This window comes from Triticum aestivum, chromosome 1A, assembly GCF_018294505.1.
Source record: "Triticum aestivum cultivar Chinese Spring chromosome 1A, IWGSC CS RefSeq v2.1, whole genome shotgun sequence".
NCBI lineage: Eukaryota > Viridiplantae > Streptophyta > Magnoliopsida > Poales > Poaceae > Triticum > Triticum aestivum.
The window spans coordinates 432,021,647-432,043,373 of record NC_057794.1 but is presented as its reverse complement, the minus strand read 5'-3'; the positions used below and the strand labels follow the sequence as shown (position 1 = coordinate 432,043,373).

The 21,727-nt window shown below is 47.6% G+C and overlaps 1 protein-coding gene, 1 long non-coding RNA gene and 1 pseudogene across 2 annotated transcripts; 1 reads left to right on the top strand and 2 right to left on the bottom strand.

The window, feature by feature from the left end:
* Window positions 1-4,502: 4,502 nt before the first annotated feature.
* Window positions 4,503-5,225, bottom strand: LOC123143435 (uncharacterized). Its single transcript, XR_006470850.1, has 2 exons — window positions 4,687-5,225; window positions 4,503-4,584 (listed from the first exon to the last, which is right to left on the bottom strand). It is a non-coding gene; the product is annotated as an uncharacterized lncRNA (long non-coding RNA).
* Window positions 5,226-5,796: 571 nt separating this feature from the next.
* On the top strand, window positions 5,797-7,672 carry LOC123143355 (cytochrome P450 71A1-like; annotated as a pseudogene).
* A 6,464-nt stretch (window positions 7,673-14,136) lies between these two features.
* LOC123054194 (UDP-sulfoquinovose synthase, chloroplastic) lies at window positions 14,137-17,990 on the bottom strand. The gene is made up of 3 exons (XM_044477910.1): window positions 17,718-17,990; window positions 15,599-16,672; window positions 14,137-14,807 (listed from the first exon to the last, which is right to left on the bottom strand). The coding sequence occupies exons 2-3, from the start codon at window positions 16,631-16,633 to the stop codon at window positions 14,406-14,408; spliced, it is 1,437 nt and encodes a 478-aa protein (XP_044333845.1). The 5' UTR covers window positions 16,634-16,672; window positions 17,718-17,990; the 3' UTR covers window positions 14,137-14,405.
* Window positions 17,991-21,727: the final 3,737 nt, after the last annotated feature.

The following is a 21,727-nucleotide window of genomic DNA, read 5'->3' as shown; positions in this document are numbered from 1 at the left end:
CCCACGATCCATCGGACAGACTCGGATATGGACGAACCCATTGCCGCTCCAAAGAGACAAAATCCGGCTAAACCGAACGTCCATTTAGGGTCGTGTGATGGAGTTGGCCTCATAACCTCATACGATGGCTCTCTTTTCGGCGGAAATGTACTCAGGCCGGTCGACGGTGAAAACCGGCTGAGCTTTTCTAATGAACTGAATAATTCTCTTCTTTTCAGTTGGCGCGTTTGAACCCCGGTTCAAAATTTCACGTTGCATGCGCTTTGCCGGTTTTCAAACCTCAGTTCAGCTCGGACGCTTTCCAGCAGCCTACAAAAGGCGAAGCTGCTTTCCTAGCTTTGCCATCTCTCGCGCGCCTTTTGCAACTCAAAAGGCATCAGGCGCGACGCTGCGGGTGCACCACCCTAGCCGAAAACGAAAAGCCATGGCTGCCAAAGGCGACCGCGGCGATGTCGGGCGGGCGCCGGCCAGCGCGCGTGCTGTATCGGCCGTGCGACCCGTACTGCTGCCACTACAACTACACGCACGCATGGCCGACCGCGGGCATGAGGGCTAGCCGAGCTATGAGCTGCTGATGCTCCCGCTCGAACCGGCCGGAAGTATGTGTGGTTTGGAGATGTAGTGGCAAAGAAGAAAATGTCGCATTTCCCTTCCCCAGTCACGAGCGGCTTGTGGAATAGTGTCAGTGTGGATCTGGCCTCTCGGCGTCTTGTTGGGAACTTGGATCCCTTGCTTCGGCTGCAGCTGCTGATCGCTGCACCTGCGCGCACCGTCGTGCTCCGGCGCCGCGCCCACCACGTCGGCCGTTCTGGAAGGGGTCAAGTCTCCAGTGTGCTGCACGTTCAGCTGCTTGCTCGCCGACCGCTGTCCTTGTCCAAAATGCATGCTGCGTGCCCCAACTCGTTTGTTCTATCTCAAGAAAGAAGCTCGTCTGCTTTTGTTCTATTTGCTCCGTGATGAATTGTACGCTGTTGAACTTCTACTGCACATTTGCGCAACCTGTATATACGACACCATCATCGCTGTACCAAACCGGATCCACATTACATGCATTCGTTAATCTTTTTTTTAATCTTGCTGGAGAAAAGTCTAAAGGGTCACTCTATCCTCGTCACGGCCCAGTTTAGTTTGGTTTTTCTGATTCTTCTAACTTGGGTTTCTCTCGTGCAGTTTTTTGTGTTGGCTTGCGTTTGGTCTTTTCTGTTGGTTTCTCTGGCTTTATTTTTTCCTTTCTTTAAAAAAATATTTTCTTCTTATTTTCGCGTTTTCTGGTCATTCTTCCTATTTCTGTGCCTTTTTCTGTTATGTTTGCTTCTTTTATTCTTCTATTTTTAAAATGTGCAAACACTTTTCAAAATGCACTAAAAATTTGTTAAAACATGTGAACGCATTTTTAAAAATTACATGAATTATTTTTCATTGACCGGACACTTTTTAAACTACACAATGAATGATTTATAGTACAATATAAAAAAATTTAGTCCACTTTGAACAATGTTTTAATACGCAATAACATTTTTAAATGCATGACGACATTTTTTGAATACGTGAACTTTTTTATTATACGATGAACATTTCAAGATACCAGTTAATATTTTTTATGAAATTAGTTCAATCAAACATTTCCCACATATGTATTTACAAAGAGTAAAATAAATAAAATTTAGAAAAGGTAAAAAGCACCAGCAAAACCGTAGGTACGTACGCTACACCCAAAGCGTATCAAACAGTCCAACGGACGTGCGGTTACGCGGCACGTTAAATTATTTTTTAATGCTGAAATAGCATTTTTCTTAGCGCGCACGAGGGCGTTTGCTTTACCAGGCGCTGTAGCCAGCAGGCGCTGCAAATCCAGTACGTAGGAGCAGCCGATGCTTGGAAAAATTGAAGCAACATATACGGAAAATATGAAACAACACATAGATTAAATTCATAGCATAATTCAAGCCCAACATCACAAGCTAGTCCATATGATACAAATAAAACTAGATAAAAACAAGGCTACGATGCAAATATAGTAGATAAACGTGTCAACGATAAACTAGATAACTACTACTCGTCTTCCTCGGTGGTGTAGTTCGATGACAGAAACGCGTCGACCCATCGAGGATCATCCTCGTCCCAGGTCGACGCGGGTCCCAGCTCGCACTGGGCTTCCGCCAGTGCCTTTAACTCACGCCTGTCCGCTCGACGCGCGGCTCGCTCCGTCCTCCTCTGCGCTCAGAACTCGTTCTCGGCGGCGACATCCTACGGGAAGCGCTCGCGCCACACCAAGATGGCGTGCTCATCCGCCTCGGCGCTGAGGAGGCGGCGCTCCCGCCTCCGCTAGATGTGGCGGTCCTCGGCGGTGATTAGTCGCGGGGGAGGCGCGAGTTCCTATGCCTGCTCGCGCATCCGCACGTCGAAGAAGTTCATTTGCGCCTGTGGCCTTCCGAGGCGCCACGCCGCCGCGTCACACGCGCGGGCGGCCTTATGGGCGGTGTCGAACGTTCCGAGCCCGAGGATCATCCTCGTCCAAGGTCGACGCAGGTCCTAGGTCGCACTGGGCTTCCGCCAGTGCCTTCCGCTCATGCCCGACGCGTGGCTCGCTCCGTCCTCCTCTGCGCTCAGAACTTGTTCTCGGCGGCGACATCCCGCGGGAAGTGCTCGCGCCACACCGCCATGGCGTGCTCATCCGCCTCGGCGATGAGGAGGCGGCGCTCCCACCTCCGCTGGATGCGGCGGTCCTCAGCTGTGATTAGTCGCGGGGAAGGTGCGAGTTCTTGCGCCTGCTCACGTGTCCGCACGTCGAAGAAGCTCATTTGCACCCCTGGCCTCCCGAGGCGCCACGCCGCTGCCTCATATGTGCTGGCGGCCTCGTGAGTGGTGTCAAACGTTCCGAGCCCAAGGTGTATATCATCAAAGCGAATCTCCGCATAATACACGCTGGAGGGATGGAGGCGGACGCCGCAGAAGCCCGAGTTGCCGCGGGTGCGCTGGAAAACATGGGGGAGGGGTGGGGGGAGAAGGCACAACGACGGCGGGCGCTAGAAGAGGTGGCGGAGAAGGCGTAACAGCGACGAGGTGCCCGCACGCGGTTTTTATCCAGCGCGCTGGACGATGCGCGCCAAAACTAACACGCGATGCCGCTTAACCTCTTTTTACCGTTCCCGGGATGTACCGGTGGTTCTCCAACCAATAAAATCCTGCCACATCAAAAGTGGTTACAAGTTGTATCTCTGTATTCCCCACATATCTTTATTTAACCTCCTGTATTTCACCAGCTGGACCCCACCCACATGATTTGACCAGCTGGGTCTACCCACGTGATTTCAGCCACGGCCCTCGCTTTACACGTACGTTGAAGCCAGTCTCACTTCACACACACACATACAGTAATGTCAGCTTATTTTTCAAAGGATAAACCTCTCTCACTTTAAATTGATATGAAATCTGTTAAAACATATATGAGAATTTGAAAACTTATTAAATTCATTTCAAATAAAACTCTTTCAAAAAATGCAACAACACATTGAAATGTCAGTTTCACATTTTTTGTCCACAGCTCATCTACAAATAGCTATTTCAATTAGTATCTAACTGAAATAGCATTTCAACTCTTTCAAAAAGCATTGCAATCATTTTCATAAATATATAACACTTCCACCAGCTAAAATGATCCGGTTTCACCACATTGAAATATAAATTTCACATATCTTGCACAAACCATTACACTTAAATTAGTTTAACAACTCGTAACACCACATTGAAATATATTTCTAGAAAGTAATTACATATTTTTCAGGAAAGTAATTTCACATATTTCAATACGTATCTCACTGATATAACAAGTTACAGATGTGACAAATAGCAGTTTCATATATTTCAGAAAAGTAATTTCATATATTTTCACAGAAATTAGTTTCACAACTTGTAACAACACATTTAAATATATTTCAGGGAAGTAATTTCATATTTCCCAATACACATCTCACTTAAATAACAAATACCAGATAAGAGAAACAACAGTTTCATATAATTCAGAGAAGTAATTTCATATATTTTCCCAGAAATTAGTTTCACAACTTGCAACACCGCATTGAAATATATTCCAGGAAAGTAATTTCTCAATACATATATCACTGAAATAACAAATGACAGATGAGAGAAATAGCTGTTTCATATATTTCAGAGATATAATTCCATATATTTTCACAGAAATTAGTTTTGCAACTTGCAACAACACATTGAAATCCCAGTTTCACATTTTTTTGCACATCTCAACTACACATAGCTATTTCAATTCAAATCTCACTGAAAATCATTCCAATCTCACTCAAAATCATTACAAATCTCACTGAAAATCATTCAATCTCACTTCGACATACTGAAGTAATCCAGTTTCACCAGATTGAAATATAAATTTCACATTGTGCCACAAACCATTTCACATTACTTTGTTTCACAACTAGCAACACCGCATTCAAATATATTACAGGGAAGTAATTTCATAGATTTTGGTCTCTTTCAAAAAACTACAACACATGCTCTCTGTCACAAACATTCAAAAATCCTGAAATTTAAGTAGCAGAGGAGGCCGACGATCTGGTGGTAAAGAAACATAGAGTGTTCAAATCATGCTAAATAAATCAGAAATCGTGAAATACATATGGAGAGAGGTTAGGGGAGACGGGATTCATTACTCACCAGATCCGCTGGTAGTCAGGCTTGGTGTCGCCGGATCCGGTGACAACCTTGCGTGATGACCCGTCATGGTGCCCGTGCTGAACGGAGACACCAACGGCGACCACGGCTGCCGGTGGACGGGCTTCTGGTTGGCGGGATCGAGGAACCTCGCCGGATCAGCCACCCCCCGACGGCCAGTGGATTCGGCCCCCGCTCCACGTCGGCCTCATGGTACCGCCGCGCCGCCGCCGGCCTTCTATGTGCCCCCCGTGGTAGGTGCCTGCGGTGGAACCCTGAATCCGGTGCCGGATGTTGCTGGAGAAGGCGGATCTCGCGGCGGCCATAGCCGGGATTTACGACGGAGCCCCATGAAACGAACTGACAAGAGATGGGGTGGGGAGAAAGGAGATCGATGCGGGAAGGAGACAGCGGCGTGGGGTTGATATCCTCTCTTTCGTGGGGCCCATCACGTATTTGCAGTTGTATACAGCTTGTATCCTGGAATCTGAGGTGGAAATAAAAAACTAGCAGGGTCCACCCGCACGGATATAGAAGCACTGAGGGATGGTGGATTGAGCACCGGTACATCCCCGCTCCGGTAAAAAAACTTATTCGAGGCGGGGAATATCTGCGTCGCATGCATGCGCCTGCGCTGCGCTGCTCACCTTCTCTTCTCCCTTTTTTTCCCTCATCAATAAAAAAAAGAAAAAGAAAAACCTGACGCCTCTTCCCCGGTCGGCATCGCTCCACTGCATTGAGACCGGGACGGACGACGTCGCTGTGCATACGCGGTACGTGTGCCGTGCCGATGGAGAGCACATGTTTCACGGGGAGCTGGATCCCCTACCGTTGGGCTGCTGACGGGTGGGTCCGGGCCCACACGTCAGTGTGTGGGCCGTACGTCAGACGAGCCGCGTCCGTTTCACGGCCGTGCAACAGCCATCGCTGAATGTGATTCGTCCGATCCGAGCTGCCGCCTGCCCGCAGGGTCTCTGTCCGTCGCCATCCTCGCGCTCGCTTCCGTGCGCGACTCTGCATGCGGCATGCCACTCCGCTAGCTCCTTCCTCCCGCCACCGTGCCGGCACGGTCGTTCCTCAGCCGTATCTATCCATCAGGCAACCCTTCTCTTCCGCGGACCCCTCCCTATCCTACCCAATCCACACGCACACACACTAGCCAACGGCACGCACCGACGCACGTACGCCTTAAGTTCAGCCCGATCTTCTACGTGGCCATTCCACACACGTGCTCGAAGGTCAGAATCATGGCGCTCATGGCCTCTCTTCAGCTCGATTCTACCGTGGCAGTGCTCTGCCTCGCCTTCGTAGCCTCTTGCATCTTCCTCGTTGCTAGAAGCCGCAAGGCCGGCGCACGCGGATCACCGCCACCTTCGCCTCCGGCGCTGCCCGTCATCGGCAACCTGCACCAGCTCGGCCGGGGCCGCCACCACCGGAGGCTGCAAGCCCTCGCGCGGCGTTACGGCCCGCTCTTCCTGCTCCGCCTCGGCTCCGTGCCCACCGTCGTGGTCTCCTTGCCCTCCCTGGCCGAGGCCGTGCTCAAAACCCAGGACCACGTCTTCTGCAGCCGGCCGCAGCCGCGCACCGCCCGCGGCACGCTCTACGGCTGCCGCGACATGGCCTTCAGCCCCTACGGCGAGCGGTGGCGCCAGCTCCGCCGCATCGCCGTGCTGCACCTCCTCAGCGCGAAGCGGGTCGACTCCTTCCGCTCCCTCCGGCAGCAGGAGGTCATGGGCTTCGTGGAACGTATCCGCGCCGGCGCCCCGGAGGGAGCAGTCAACGTGACCGAGCTCGTCATCAGCCTGACCAACACCGTCATCTCCAAGGCGGCGTTCGGGAACAGGCTCGGCGGCGTCGACCCAGGGGTGGTCCGCCAGATGATGAAGGAGCTCACCGAGCTGCTCGGGACCATCGCCGTTAGCGACGTGTTCCCGCGGCTCCGGTGGGTGGACTGGGCGACGGGGCTCGACGCGAGGATCGGTAGGACGACGGCTGAGCTCGACAGTGTCATCGAGAAGACGCTCGCGGAGCACGAGGGGAGCCGAGCAAACGACGGTGAGGAGGTGCATGACCTCCTGGACGGCTTGCTCTCGATCTTCAAGGATGGTGATCAGGGGTTTAGGCTGGACCGGATTGATGTCAAGGCGCCCATCTTGGTAATTCGATTAAGAACCACGGCCTACTACTCTGCTACTCCCTCCGTAAACTAATTCGATCAAGAATCACTACAGTGATCTAAACACTTTTATATTAGTTTACAGAGGGAGTACTGTTGTAACCTAGCACCATTAGCAATAGCCCACGTGTTAACACGATCGATCCTTCTCCACATTGCAGGACATGTTTATAGGAGGCACGGACACGATCTATAAGGCGATAGAATGGACGATGGCGAGCTTGTTAAAAATCCAACAGAAATGGAGAAGGTGCAAGCAGAGGTGAGACAAGTTGCTGCCGGTACGCAGGGAGGAGTGCTTGAGGAGGAGCTCGAGAAGATGAGCCTCCTCCACGCTGCCATGAAAGAAGCACTACGGCTACATCCGCCCATACCCCTCTTCCCGCACGAGTCGATTCAGAACACCCGGCTGCACGGCTACGACATCCCAGCCAAGACCCGGATCATGATCAACGCATGGGCGATCGGAAGGGACAGCGAGTCGTGGGAGGACGCCGATGAGTTCCGGCCAGAGCGGTTCATGGACAGGGCCATGGACTACGGCGGTAAGGATCCCCGGTTCATACCGTTCGGCGCGGGGAGGAGGGGATGCCCTGGTATCGCCTTTGCGCTGCGGCTGGTGGAACTCACACTAGCGAACATGATGTATCATTTTGATTGGGTGCTCCCGGATGGCCAGAACCCAGAGTCATTCGAGGTCGTTGAGTCCAACGGCTTTGCGCCTGCGCTTAAGTACCCTTTGATCCTTGTTGCAAAACCTTTATAAGCATGCATGGCGTAGACGATGAATGTACCACCGATCTTACTACCGTATATTATCATTGTTTTGGCTATGATACCGAAGGCTCTAGGGCGAAGGATAGAGCACTTCTTGGGTGGGCTTACTTATAGTTAGTCACGTAGAAGTATGAAGTATCCATAGGGGGAGGGAGAAGGAGAAGGAGGTTGGAGCCCCAGGGGAGCTCATTGGAGACTATGAAGACACATGTTTTCGCAGGTTAAGGCCGCCCCTCCCTCCTCGATGGGTGATGGACCTACCTCCTATTATTCATGTATTGATATGAGACAAGAGTACAAGAGCTAGATTGGACCTACAAGCTAGGTTTCGAGGTGTTAAGTCTTCACAAATGGCTCGAGTCTTTGGCATGGGACCTTGGGTACTCATGTACAGGCATTTTATTCGTCGGTAAGTCATCGGTCTCTAGTGTAATACAATATGATCTAATCATGCTCTTGGAATCATCGCGGATGTCCTTATCTCCTCCAAATGCAAGCCTCGGGGAATATATGCACCAATAGTTTGATACGATCTATTCTCACCCAGATGGTATACCTTTTCAGTATTAATGCACTACACACCCACAAGACCTCGCCATTATGCGAAATTAGGTTTGTGACCACTGGAAATGAAATCAAATGTAAACCTTTAGTCCGCCACCTTTCAGATCCTCCTGACAAGATATCTTTGGTTAGGTTTCGAGAAGCAGTTGGACAATTTAGTCAGGCTCACGGGGCCCTTCTAAGTCATCGAGAGCTTACTTGAGGCAACACCGTGCTCTAAATAAGATATCCCTAGTCCAGAATGTGAAACATCCCACACACTCCAAAAAATTCGGATGGCCAACCACTGTCATTGTGGGTGGTGATGACAAAACATACACACCTTAGCTAACCTAAAGGTCATCATCGATGGACCCAAGCACCAGAGATAATTGAACGATGTGGGAATTCCTACTTTCAATCACGCACCCATATTATCAATCATGCAGAAATAACGGGTTGCGAGAATGATTGGGCCGATCGTCGTCGATGTGACCCTTCAAGGCGTGAGGGGTCTATAAAGGAGTGGACAAATGGAGCCTGGATCTCAAGCCATTTTCGCCATTTCGGCGCCGCTTTGGAGTAGAGTTCTTCAAGATATCCGAGTAGTCTAATGTGGAGGCACCGTCATCGGATTGGAAGAAGAACTTGTGCGGTGCGACCAATTTGAAACTGCTGATGCAACAATGGTTGTTGTTGCCCTCTCACATAACGGGGGTAAAAGCCAATGTAGGGTGAAGCCACCCCACCCGGCCCCAAGAGGTGTGGACTATGGTCATGATCAAGTTCTTCAAGTGCGGGCTTTGCGCTTCCACATTCTAAATTCTTCAAAGAAGGAGTACTTGAGTTTTACCACATCGAGCTTTTGGGTGATGATTATCATGATATATTCATGCACTTGGACACTGTAATGTTATGTTCGACTTAAAAAAAGGGTTTTATTTATCATTTATGCCACTGGTTGTGTCTCACTGCTCAGGTTTGCCACTAGGAATTTCAACTGGTCAAAAAAACCATCGCTTCGTTAGGCGCGTGCTTAAAAATGCCACTCGACACCATGATTATCAGCTCAAATCTCGTTTGCCATGTCATAATGAGCAAAATACCTATAGACCTACATGTCAGCTCCCCTTCTATCTCACTACAATAAAATGTGGGTCCCACTTGATCCCAACAACGTTCTTATTTTCTCTAAAATTATTCGCTTGCTTACTCCTAACAAGTGGGGTCCACACTTATCATTGTGAGATAGAGATAGCTGGCAGGTGGGTATAGGGGTATTTTTGTCATATAACATGATCAACGAGTTTGACCTGATAATAATGATGTCTAATGGCATTTCTGAGCAAACATTTAATGGAACGATGTCATATTTTTTATATCTAATGACATTTTTGGGAAAACATCTCATAGAACCATGGTATTTTTGAGCAGTTGTAATTTTTAATGGCAAAACTGAGTAGTAAAACACAATTAGTGGCATAAATGATAAAAACCCCAAAAATAAAAATTATGGATTTGAAATGTTGTTGAGTTGTCTGATGTTGAAACACGAAAAAAGCGCGCGGAGGAGAAGTGGAAAAGAAAATACAGAGACTACCATTTTAGGGAACCTAAGAAAGCACCGAGCTGACAAACCTTAAAATGGTTTTAGAGGGAGCCCTTTAGGAAATGAGTATGCTAGAGTTGCTGTTAAGTCGAAGAGAGTACCAATGATATGGCGTAAACAATGGATCATGTGGGCATTATGGCTAGTGAGATTTCCACCATTAATTGTGCCTTCACCTCACATGTTTAATGCTTGATCACAGTGCAGTCGCAACCAAAAATTGACGCAGCCTACTATAGCTAGTTTCAGCAGTACCAAGTGTAGTAGTAGTAGTACTAGTAAACAGCAAGCTCATGATCAATTGTCCTTAATGGCATAAATAAAGCGCCAGAATTCAGACGACCAGTGCACGAGGATGAATCCCAGCCACCGAAACTCTGTCCACAGCCCACACTCTGTTCACTGGATTTATTGTCGTTCATGGATCGGCCACATGATGTCGTGTGTGGAGCAATTCCGTGCAAATCTACTCGCGCTGTTGTCAAGCTCAGATGAGCAAATTGCACAGAAGTACCACAATTGGGGCATTGAAAACAGATTGGTGCCAAGATTGGTAATTTTTACGTGTCAGTACCAACTTTGGGGCGAGACGTTACAAAAAAGGCTAAAACTGTTATTTATACGTATGGAAAACTGACCGGTTGGGCCCGCCTGTCGGGTGCCGACGTGGCATGTTTTTTGTAGAAAACCCCTTTCTTTGTACGTAATCACATAAATGCCCAATTATTTTGGAAAAAATTGCTCCTATAAGAGTCTTTTTTTTCGTTCGTAACATTCACCATCGATTTGGACTCGTTTGAATATTTGCGTCGGTTTAAACGAATAAATAAAACAAAACAAAATTGAATCCAGCGCAGGATTCGAACCGCCGACCGTCGCTCAGCAGCGCAGTGCGCTAGCCACTCGGCCACGGCGACGTACTCCAGGCTAGACCGTTTTTATACTAGTCCAAAGACGTTGGGCCGGCGGTTGGCCCAGCGAGGCTGCACACTGGTTTACTGTTTTTTTTAATCATGAATATTAATACATATATTTTTTGCGATTACATATTAGTATTATTAAGGAGCTAAATATTTCAACATATATTACAAAAATATTCAATTTGCATTCAAAATATGTTCAACGTTCATATTATAAGAAAAATGTTCACCGTTTCTAAAGAAAAGTTCATCATGCATTAAAAATGTTCAGTATAAAATAAGAAATTATGTAATCAGTTTGACAAACTTTTTTTGAAATCCGATGAACTTTTTTTCATATCTGATGAACTTCTCCAAACTTGATGAACTTTTTTTGAAATCCATTGAACTATTTTTTCAAATCTGATGTTTTTTTTCAAAATTGATGATTTTTTTCAGATTCGATGAACTTTTTTTCAGATTCGATGAAGCTTTTCCAGTTTTAATGAACTTTTCTCAAATTTGATGAACATTTTTTAGATGCGATGAACTTTCTTAAAATTTGATGAACTTTTAAAAAAACCAATGATTTTTTTTCAATTTTTTAAAAAACTCGTGCATTTTGAAAAAAAAATCTTTGATTTTTTTTCAAAAGGTGCACGTATTTAGCAAAAAAGGAAAGAAAGAAGGCGAACAAAACCGTTACATAAAAAGAGAAAAAAAGATTAAAAAAAAACAGTTTGCGGAAGGGTCTGAGGTTCGCGAGCTGCAGAAAGAATAAAAGGAAGCCGACGAAGATGGTAAGCATGTGTCTTACCATGGCGTAGTGGTTGGCGCACCCGGAATTGGTTCGTGAGGTCTAGTGTTCAAGTCTTGTTACCTGCGTATAATTTTTGCAGTTTCTGGCAGAAAGGGAAAAACAAATGGGCCGGCCTAACAGCGCCGACTAGGAGCTCCCATGAATGAGCCGCAACACGCGCGCCAGGTAAGTGTGAAACGAAAAAAAAATTGCAGGCCTGGGTGGGCCGGCCCAGCGTTCCTGAGCTATATAAGAAGAGCTTCGCCTGCTTTGTGTCGCGAGCGATGCTCTGGCGGGGTGGCTAGCACGCGTCGCTGCGGAAAAGCAGGTCGATGGTTCGAATCCTGGGCGGGATTTAATTTTCGTTTCTTTTATTTGTTCGTTCAAATCGACGCAAAATTTCAAACGAGTCCAAATCGACGGTGGAAATTAGTAACGAAAAAAAAGGCTCTTATAGGAGCATTTTTTCCCGAAATAATTGGGCATCTATGGGATTAAGTATAAAGCAAGGGGGTTTTCTGTAAAAAAGATGCCACGTCAGCACCTGACAGACGGGCCCAACTGGTCAGTTTTCCCGTCAATACGTATAAACATCAGTTTTAGCCTTTTTTGCAACGTCTCGCCTCAAAGTTGGTACTGACATGTAAAAATTACCAATCTTGGTACCAATCTACTTTCAATGCCCGAATTGTGGTACTTCTGTGTAATTTACTCAGCTCAGATGGTAGCTAGGCCAGGCCATGCCAGGTAGTGATCGAGGCAATAACATAGGTGCGCTAGCTCACCCCCGTCGGCGCTAGCTCACCCAGGCCATGCCCGAATTTTCGTTTCTTTTATTTGTTCGTTCAAATCGACGCAAAATTTCAAACGAGTCCAAATCGATGGTGGAAATTAGTAACGAAAAAAAAAGGCTCTTATAGGAGCATTTTTTCCCGAAATAATTGGGCATCTATGGGATTAAGTATAAAGCAAGGGGGTTTTCTGTAAAAAAGATGCCACGTCAGCACCTGACAGACGGGCCCAACTGGTCAGTTTTCCCGTCAATACGTATAAACATCAGTTTTAGCCTTTTTTGCAACGTCTCGCCTCAAAGTTGGTACTGACATGTAAAAATTACCAATCTTGGTACCAATCTGCTTCCAATGCCCGAATTGTGGTACTTCTGTGTAATTTACTCAGCTCAGATGGTAGCTAGGCCAGGCCATGCCAGGTAGTGATCGAGGCAATAACATAGGTGCGCTAGCTCACCCCCGTCGGCACAAAACACAAAGGCAGAACATGGACAGGTTTGACACAACGCCGGCGATTATTGCCTCTGTCGCGTGCCTTTTGGTAACACGACCGGCGCGTCCCAAAAAAGCATCAGGCCGGCACAGCCCAATGCTGCGACTGCGAGCGTGACGACTGACGAGCAAGCAGCGGTGTCTCATCAGCCGCGCGACCTGGCCTGTGTATCCCGCACCGCACGCGCCCACGGCCGGCCACGAGCATATGCACTAGGCCATGAAAATGAAACACAGCTGCTCGGACCCGGCCGGAAGCATACGGTCGGGTGGTTATCGGCTCGACGGTGGTGAAGATCTGGCGTCCAGCCAGCGTCAAGGGTGTCGTATAATTTTCTTGTATGCTTACATCTTCGTCGTCGATCTGTCACGACCGAGCTGCTTGTGGAATGAATAGTGGGTCTGGCGCCTATCGGCGTCCTGCTGGATCCGGCGGTCCTGCTTCGGCTGTCGCTGTTGATCGATCGCTGCACGTACCGCCGTGCTCATGTGCCCACCAGGGCGGTCGTTCCGGGAGGGTCCAGTCCAGTGTGCTGCACGTTCGGCTGCTTCCCTTGCCGACCATTTTCCAACAAAAAATGCTTCAGTTCTTTCTGGGTCTCGAGGGAAATGCTACTGTTTACTTTTCTTCTCTTTGCACCGTGATGATGTATTGAGCGCCGTTGCATTCCCACTGTGCAACGTGCATGTACAACACCGTTAGGGCAGCATCATAACCAGTGCCACGTTAGGTGAAAGAATCTGCAGCTCACCTCCTCTTCAAGTGCAGGTTCTCTATTAGAGTTTGGAATGAGGTGTTTGCCTGGCTTGGTCTAAATATCCCCACGACTCCTTGGCTCCAGTTTAACACGGTCAAATCTTGGTGGGATGCGCTACTCACTAATAATAGTCAACCCACGAAAGCTCTATCTTTCCTTCTCCTTCTTGTGGGATGGGAACTTTGGAAGGAAAGGAATGCGCGCGTCTTCAGAAACAAGGCGGCACCGCTGGCGATCATCATGCGATGCATCAAAGAAGAAGTGTCCATTTGGACCATTGCGGGCACCAAACATTTGCGTAATGTAATGCCGCGAGAGTAATTGTTTTGCCTTTTGACCGCTTGGCGGTCTGCTTGTAACGAAACCTCTTCTTAATTAATGAAAATGGCAAATCTTTTGCCTTGTTTCAAAAAAAATAACCAGTGCTACGTAGCTGCAAATCTGCAGTAACACCCACTCGAGCTAAAATCGCTAGTTAGAAATAATAAGAGTAAGGATCTGTTTAGGACACATTTAGATGTGACATAATTATATTTGTGGTCTGTTTTTTGTTCTAGCTTTTTTTTCGTTCCTCGTTGCTACGTTATTTGTGGAAGCTTAGATGTGACATCCTTAAAAAACATCTAAATGTGAATTAGACAAACTGTAAGTGTAATATACTGCACAGCTGCTGTTCAATTGCAGTTACCGTCCGTGTAGGACAAAAATAAAATCTAACAACTTCCACACCTCACTACAGCGTGCATCAAACTACTATCGCTACATTATTACTGCTACATTACACACAGCAACAGGATACAATGTCAATGCCATTGTTGACATCATACGCCACACAACAAAGGGGAAGGAAGCTCCCTCCCCTCCCTCCCTCCCTCGCTCTATACAGAGACCGTCTTTGGCTTGGCCCCCATCTTCTTCCATGACACGCTGGGCATGATCTGCGCCGTGTCTACCCGGTCCTTGTACTGGACGGCGAAGTTGAGCAGCGAGTCGAGGAGCGAGTCCGACAGCAGGTGGGGCACCAGCCCGAGCTCCGACAGCTTCGAGTGCTTGGCGTTGTAGTAGTGCTCCTCCGCCTCCACGCGCGGGTTGGGCACCGACTTGGTCTGCACGTCCAGCCCCAGCTTCGCTCCCGCGGCGGTCACCAGCTTGGCTAGCTCGTTGACCGAGAACTGCTCCGTGAACTGGTTGAAGACTCTGAACTCGCCTGGTTTGGCTGGGTTTGCGATTGCTAGCTCCACGCATTGCACAGTGTCCCTGATGTCCAGGTATCCACGGGTCTGGAGAATGGCACAAGAAATTTGTTCAGTAAATTGTATGTATGTCAGATGATGATGGCCTAAGAAAATTATTTGGACACGTAACTAGAAATACATGATCGAGTTGAAACCTGAACCAACTACACAATTGCTAGTAGTCCATGAAACAATTCCATTTCCAGCTGGTAATCAAATTATAGTGTTTGAAAGTGAAGAAGATAATGCTCCTTAGTTTTTCAATTCAACAGTGCGGTTGACAAAATTATAACAAAAAGGTAACCCCTAAGATTGGTCGCAGGCTTAAAACAGTCTCCGACCAACACACAAATACATGTCTATATGGCATATTGCAAGTTGTGATGATTACATATTGGAGCTGTTGGGTCATCAGAAAAAAAAAATAGTACTCCCTCTAGAAAGAAATAAAGAGCGTTTAGATCACTCTTATATTTGTTTATAGAGGGAGTATATGCAAAGTGTTCAATATCAGTACAGAATTATCTGCAAAGCTTACATGATTCACTCTCCAATTTTATTCATGAAAATCACGAGGAAATGCAAATGGTGGCGATTAGCTCTGACTTCCTGAGGCTCCAAGGTAACAAAAGCTACTTCACTGGTATTTTAACTTCCAAAGAGGAAATGAAAACGTATAGTGAATACTAAAAGTTCTAGTTATAAGAATAGTACTGAATCACATTAAGTAATTAAGAAAGGAGAAACTTTATACAGAGAAGTGTGTATAAAGCAAGACAAACACCAAACAGGAAATCCTCCATATTGCACTACTAAGGCAGACAAGAAATACATACCTGACCGCCTTTTCCATAAACTGTAAGCGGGTGACCTACAGCTGCCTGAACACAGAACCTATTTAGTGCTGTTCCAAAGATTCCATCATAGTCCAACCTATTGGACAGCTCTTCATGCATAGCAGTTTCATCTGTTCTGATTCCATAGACGACGCCTTGGTTAAGATCTGTGGCCCTTATACCCCAAGCCTTGCAAGTAAATGCTATGTTGTGAGAGTCGTGCACTTTACTTAGATGATAGAAGGAGCTTGCTTGCTTTGGGTAAGGTAAGGTATCAGTTCTTCCATTATGAGTAATAGTGAGGAATCCCTCTTCAATGTCAATATTTGGAGTTCCGTATTCACCCATAGTTCCTAGTTTAACCAAATGACACTCTTCACTAAACTCCTTCATGGCAAACAATACGTTAAGTGTTCCAATAACATTGTTGTTTTGTGTATATACTGCTCGTGAACGATCAATCATAGAAAATGGTGCTGATCTTTGTTCACCAAAGTGGACAGCAGAATCTGGCTCAAAAGACTTGAAAGCTTCTGAAAGGAATTCAAAGTCACATATATCACCAATGAAGAGCTGAATTGTCTTCCCCGTAAGAGATTTCCATCGGCGAATGCGATTTTGAATGGAAGCTATGGGAGTAAGTGAATCAAGGCCAAGTTGATGGTCAAAAAGGCGTCGAACAAGATTATCAACAATAGCAACCTCATAACCTTTGTTGGACAGATGAAGTGCAGTTGCCCAGCCACAGTACCCATCTCCACCAATAACCATAACTTTTTTGGGTTTAGAGGATGATTGCCCAGATGCTTGCTGACTACCAGTAAGAGGTGTTTGTGTCTGTCCTTGTACAGCAGTACTAGCACAAGTAACATATAACTTATTTGACCTCTTGGAAGATGATTTGAGGTTCAGACTTGAAGTTGAAGATTTCGAATTTTGTAATCGGATGAAATTGTGGCCATAACTTGGTGAGTTGCAGTGTGCCTTAACAGCAGGAGATGGACTGAAACCACAGTTGGTGACCAAATTTGCCATTCTCACTATCCTTTCTATAATGGAGATACCCTACAAAAGCTAGCATATAACAGTCAGTAATTAAACAAGATATGAATTCATTCCAGCCTGGTAAGAAGATGAAGAGCATAGGTAGGGGGAAATGTAAAAACAGCTAATTAGTCAGATTGCTAAATTTCAAACGTTAACCATACGCCATAGCTAACTGATGGTATTGTATCTTTAACGAGGAAAGGGTAGCGAGGACAGGCAAAGAAATTAGTTTATTAGTTGTGTAGATCTTCCATATTCGATGAAAGCCAGCAGCTCTATGCATTTATGTTGATGAGAAATATTACAGGATCAAGGGGTGTTCAAAAGCAGTTGCATCCAAACCATGGATATAGTGTGTGTTTTCTTGCACTAGCTCTAGCTGTCTTGTGAGTTTCAGACAAGGAAACAAAATGAATTAGCAACGGCTTGCCAGTTCTAGCCAGGTTGACATGAAAAAGTATTTGAATAGGTTTAATTAAATCGATTATCTATTAGCTATTTGATTTCTCCCAAAGTTAGTCTACAAGAATTCTATCGCAATTGGTAATCATTTGTGCTGGGCCAGGTTCAATGCTGTGTAATTGCATAGAACTTGATCAAATATTTTCCGTGAATCAGCGGCCTGGATTTTACTGTGATGTTGCACACCACATACAAATACAAAAGCGAGCATTTACCTCGCAGACGACGAACAAAGGTTTCTACAAGACATGAAATGCACACTGGAGATCAGGACAGGTTTAAGTAAGATATCGGCAGATATTCCTGTTGCGGCCATTCCTATATGGCTATCATCACAGATCCCATAATGAATATATGCATCCCAGTGACATGATGGATCTTCATCCCAAACACCAAGGTTTCATCCCATGTACGATTTCACCTCTGTGGAGTTCGTTGACTGTATATTTTCCCCACAAAAACAAGTTTGTAGAACAAAACAAAGTCAAGCTTGCAAGACATTATCTACTTATGTCCCCTTCCTGTGGAGCTAACACCTGAACACACAGACCGAGCACAGCAATCCCAGCCGTAAGGTAGAGGAAGATGGGGGAAGGAATCGAGTTCTCACCAAAACTGCTCGAGGAATCTGCCGCGTCGCTGGGACACAACCGCCGGCGGCCCGAGGCTGAGGCGCTAGACCCGAGCGAGCGGCCTCCTCTGGCCGTGCCGCGAGACGGGGAGGAGGACGGAGGGTGAGGTAGAGAGAGCGGGGGAGAGAGAGTGGCGAAGGAAACAACGAGCGGGATTGGATAGCAAAGCAAGCAGCGGGAGGGAGGCAGAGGGGATGGGGGCTGGGATATTCGGGCGGAGGGATTCGGATCGGCTGCGACCAGCGCGCTCCGGCAGTGGTGGCAGATCCTGGTCGCTCACGTGTCAGGCCACACCCTGTGCTGCTGCTCCGTCCGTCCGGTCCGGGTGTGAGACCAACTCCAGCGCACGACCTTAAACGGACGTCTGGTTTAGTCTGTTTTCGTTCGTTTAAAGCGGTAATGGGTTGTCTATGTCTGCTTAGGGCTGTTGAGTTGTCAGTGTCCCAATGCGTGGTCACACCCAAATCATGTCCGGGATGGACGTGATTAAAAAACACAAAAACAAAAACAAAGTGCCAATAAAATAAAATAAATGCAAGTGTAAAAACATAAAACATAATTAAACATCACGGCCACAAAACGGCCCAGTTCCACAGTTCACATAGACATAATTTAACATAAAAAACAAAAGAAATCCGCCGTCCGCGCGCTCCTGACGTGCCCGTCGATGTCGTGGCCATCACCGTCTTTTCAGTGGCCGCCGTTTTCGTCGCCGCTGACGAGGTTGACGTAGGTCGGCGGTGTCCACAGGTGGGATGGCGGTGCCTGGTACACAGGAAGTTGTCGGAAGGCGGGAGGTGCCTGCACCACCTCCTCTCATGGCGACGCCTCCCGTTCCGGTGAACGCGGAGGCGTGGCGCACCAGTTCACGCCCCCCACGGCGTCGGCCATCTCCAGAGCCGTGCACGACCAACTCCACCGCTAGCCCACCAGGCCCAGGTGGAACGCGGCGACGGGCTCCTCCTCCAGCACCTCCTCCCTCCTCACCATCTCCAGCTCCAGCACGGCCACGTCGCCGACGGCAGAGAGGGCCATCATGGTCTCCGGGGCCTCCCACTGGCGCTTGTCGTACGTGTTCAGGGAGTCTTCCATGACACGTTGAAGGAGCCGGGCCTCCTCCTCCACTGTCATGCGAGGAAGAGGTGGTGGCGACGGAGAGGGTGACGACGATGACGTCGGTGTGATGCCGCGCACCATCCTACGCCCGCGCACTTGGGGAGGGCTCAGAGCGCGCGCACGGCGCTCACGTGGCTGTCGTGGCCCCAACGAGGTGCCGACGAAGATGAAGGTGCACGCGTGTCGTGCTCATCCCAAAACCACGTGTCCCAAAGGTCGGAGTCGACGGAGTACCTGGGGTCGTAGTAGAGGTCGTCTGGCAGGAGCCGGCGACGCTCGATTTCCTCGCGGCGCGCACGGCCGCTCGTCGGGACCGACGGGATCGCCACCCGGTCGGCGGAGAGATGCCAGTTATTAGGGAGGTGCACGTTGAGGGAGTCCTGGACTAAGGGGTCCTCGAGTGTCTGGGCTGTGTGATATGGGCATGGGCCGTTAAGATACAAGGTAGAAGTCCTTCCCCCGTGTTCGGATAGGACTCTCCTTTGCGTGGATGGCAAGATTGGCATCCGGATGTATAATTTTCTTTCTCCGTAAACCGACTCTGTACAACCCCAGGTCCTTCCGGTGTCTATATAAACCGGAGGGGTTAGTCAATAGAGGCTACCAGAATTCATACAGGCTAGACATCTAGGGTTTAACTATTACGATCTCGAGGTAGATCGACTCTTGTAACCCCTATACTCATTAAATACAATCAAACAAGACGTAGGGTTTTACCTCCATTAAGAGAGCCCGAACCTGGGTAAGCACCGTGTTCCCTGTGTTCCTTGTTACCTTCGATTCTCAGACGCACAGTTCGGGACCCCCTACTCGAGATCGGCTGGTTTTGACACCGACATTGATACTTTCATTGAGAGTTCCACTGTGTCGTCAGCAGAAGGTTCGATGGCTTGTTCGGTCGACAACAACGATGTTGTCTTCGGTGAAACTTTTCTCCCTGGTCAGCTTTTGTGTTCGGCGGCTTCACTCTGCAGGCCAATTCGATTGGTCACCTCGAACAGATTGTTAGCTACGCCCCCGGTCATCAGATCAGATTCGGGAGTCTAAATTATGTCGCTGATATCCGAGGAGACTTGATCTTCGAAGGGTTCACGGCCTTGGCCACTACTCCTCACCTCAAGGAAGGAAACCCATCGGATTCACCATCAGGCACCGTCCAAAGACCAACCATCATCCCTGCCCTGGCCCTAGATCCAGGCCAGGCCACCTCATCCAAAGATGGGAATTTTAAACCCATCAGACTCTCTTCAACTACAGAGCCCTTTGCCGGAGATCCAGAGGCGACCACATCATCGGCAAGCCTGGAATCAAGCAGGACTCTTCCTATCATCGGAGAACCGATCTTGCCCCTGGAGGCTAGCTCCGAACTATCAAGGACTGCGCTCATTGAGCACGGCCAGGTGTCATATACCATGCCTAGCTCCGCGGGACCTCAGTTCCTTATCCGGCCTTCGCTCTTAAACGAGGCCTGATGACCCACAAGTATAGGGGATCAATTGTAGCTCTTTTCATAAGTAAGAGTGTCGAACCCAACGAGGAGCAGAAGAAAATGACAAGTGCTTTTCAGTAAGGTAATGTTTGCAAGTGCTGAAATTGGAAGTAGCAGAGTAGTTTGATAGCAAGACAATTTGTAACGAGCAAGTAACGATGGTAGTAACAAAAGTGCAGCAAGGTAGCCCAATCCTTTTGAGGCAAATGACAGGCCAAAACGGTCTCTTATGATAAGAAAAGCGTTCTTGAGGATACACGGGAATTTCATCTAGTCACTTTCATCATGTTGGTTCAATTCGTTTTCGGTACTTTGATAATTTGATATGTGGGTGGACCGGCGATTAGGTATTGTTCTTACTTGACAAACATCCTACTTATGATTAACCCTCCTGCAAGCATCCGCAACTATGAGAAAAATATTAAGAATAAATTCTAACCATAGCATTAAACTTTTGGATCCAATCGGTCCCTTATGGAATAGCGCATAAACTGGGGTTTAAGTTTCTGTCACTCTAGCAACCCATCATCTAATTGCTACTCCACAATGCATTCCCTTAGGCCCAAATATGGTAAAGTGTCATGTAGTCGACGTTCACATGACACCACTAAGGGAATCACAACATACATACTATCAAAATATCAAACACATATCAAATTCACATGATTACTTGCAACATGATTTCTCCCGTGACCTCAAGAACAAAGGTAACTACTCACAAATGATAAACATGCTCATGATCAGAGGAGTATTAAATAGCATATTGGATCTGAACATATAATCTTCCACCAAATAAACCATATAGTAATCAACTACAAGATGTAATTAACACTACTAGTCATCCACAAGTACCAATCTATAGTTCTGGTAATAAGATTGAACACAAGAGATGAACTAGGGTTTGAGAGGAGATGGTGTTGTTGAAGATGTTGATGTGGATTGCCCTCCCCAAGATGGAAGAGTTGTTGGTGATGATGATGACAATGATTTCCCCCTCCGAGAGGGAAGTTCCCCCGACGGAATCGCTCCGTCGGAGGGCAAAAGTGCTCCTGCCCAAGTTCCGCCTCGAGGCGGCGGCGCTTCGTCCCGAAAGTCCTCCTCTTATTTTCTCTAGGTCAAAATGACTTATATACCAAAAGATGGGCAACCGGAGGTGGGCCGAGGAGAGCACAACCCACCAGGGCGCGCCCAGGTGGGTTGTGCCCACCTGGTGGGCCCCCTCTGGTACTTATTGGCTCCAATAATTCTTATATATTCCATAAAAATCCTCATGAAGTTTCAACTTGTTTGGAGTTGTGCAGAATAGGTAGCCTGACGTAGCTTTTCCAGGTCCAGATTTCCATATGCCGAAATTCTCCTTCTTGGTGTGTTCCTTGCAAATTG

Bases quoted from the DNA above. Each gene is read 5' to 3' on its own strand.
- LOC123054194 (XM_044477910.1), bottom strand. From the start codon at position 16,633: ATGGCAAATTTGGTCACCAACTGTGGTTTCAGTCCATCTCCTGCTGTT. The intron at 14,808-15,598 runs GTATGTATTTCT...GCCATTCTCCAG, and splicing joins TTTATGGAAAAGGCGGTCAG to ACCCGTGGATACCTGGACAT.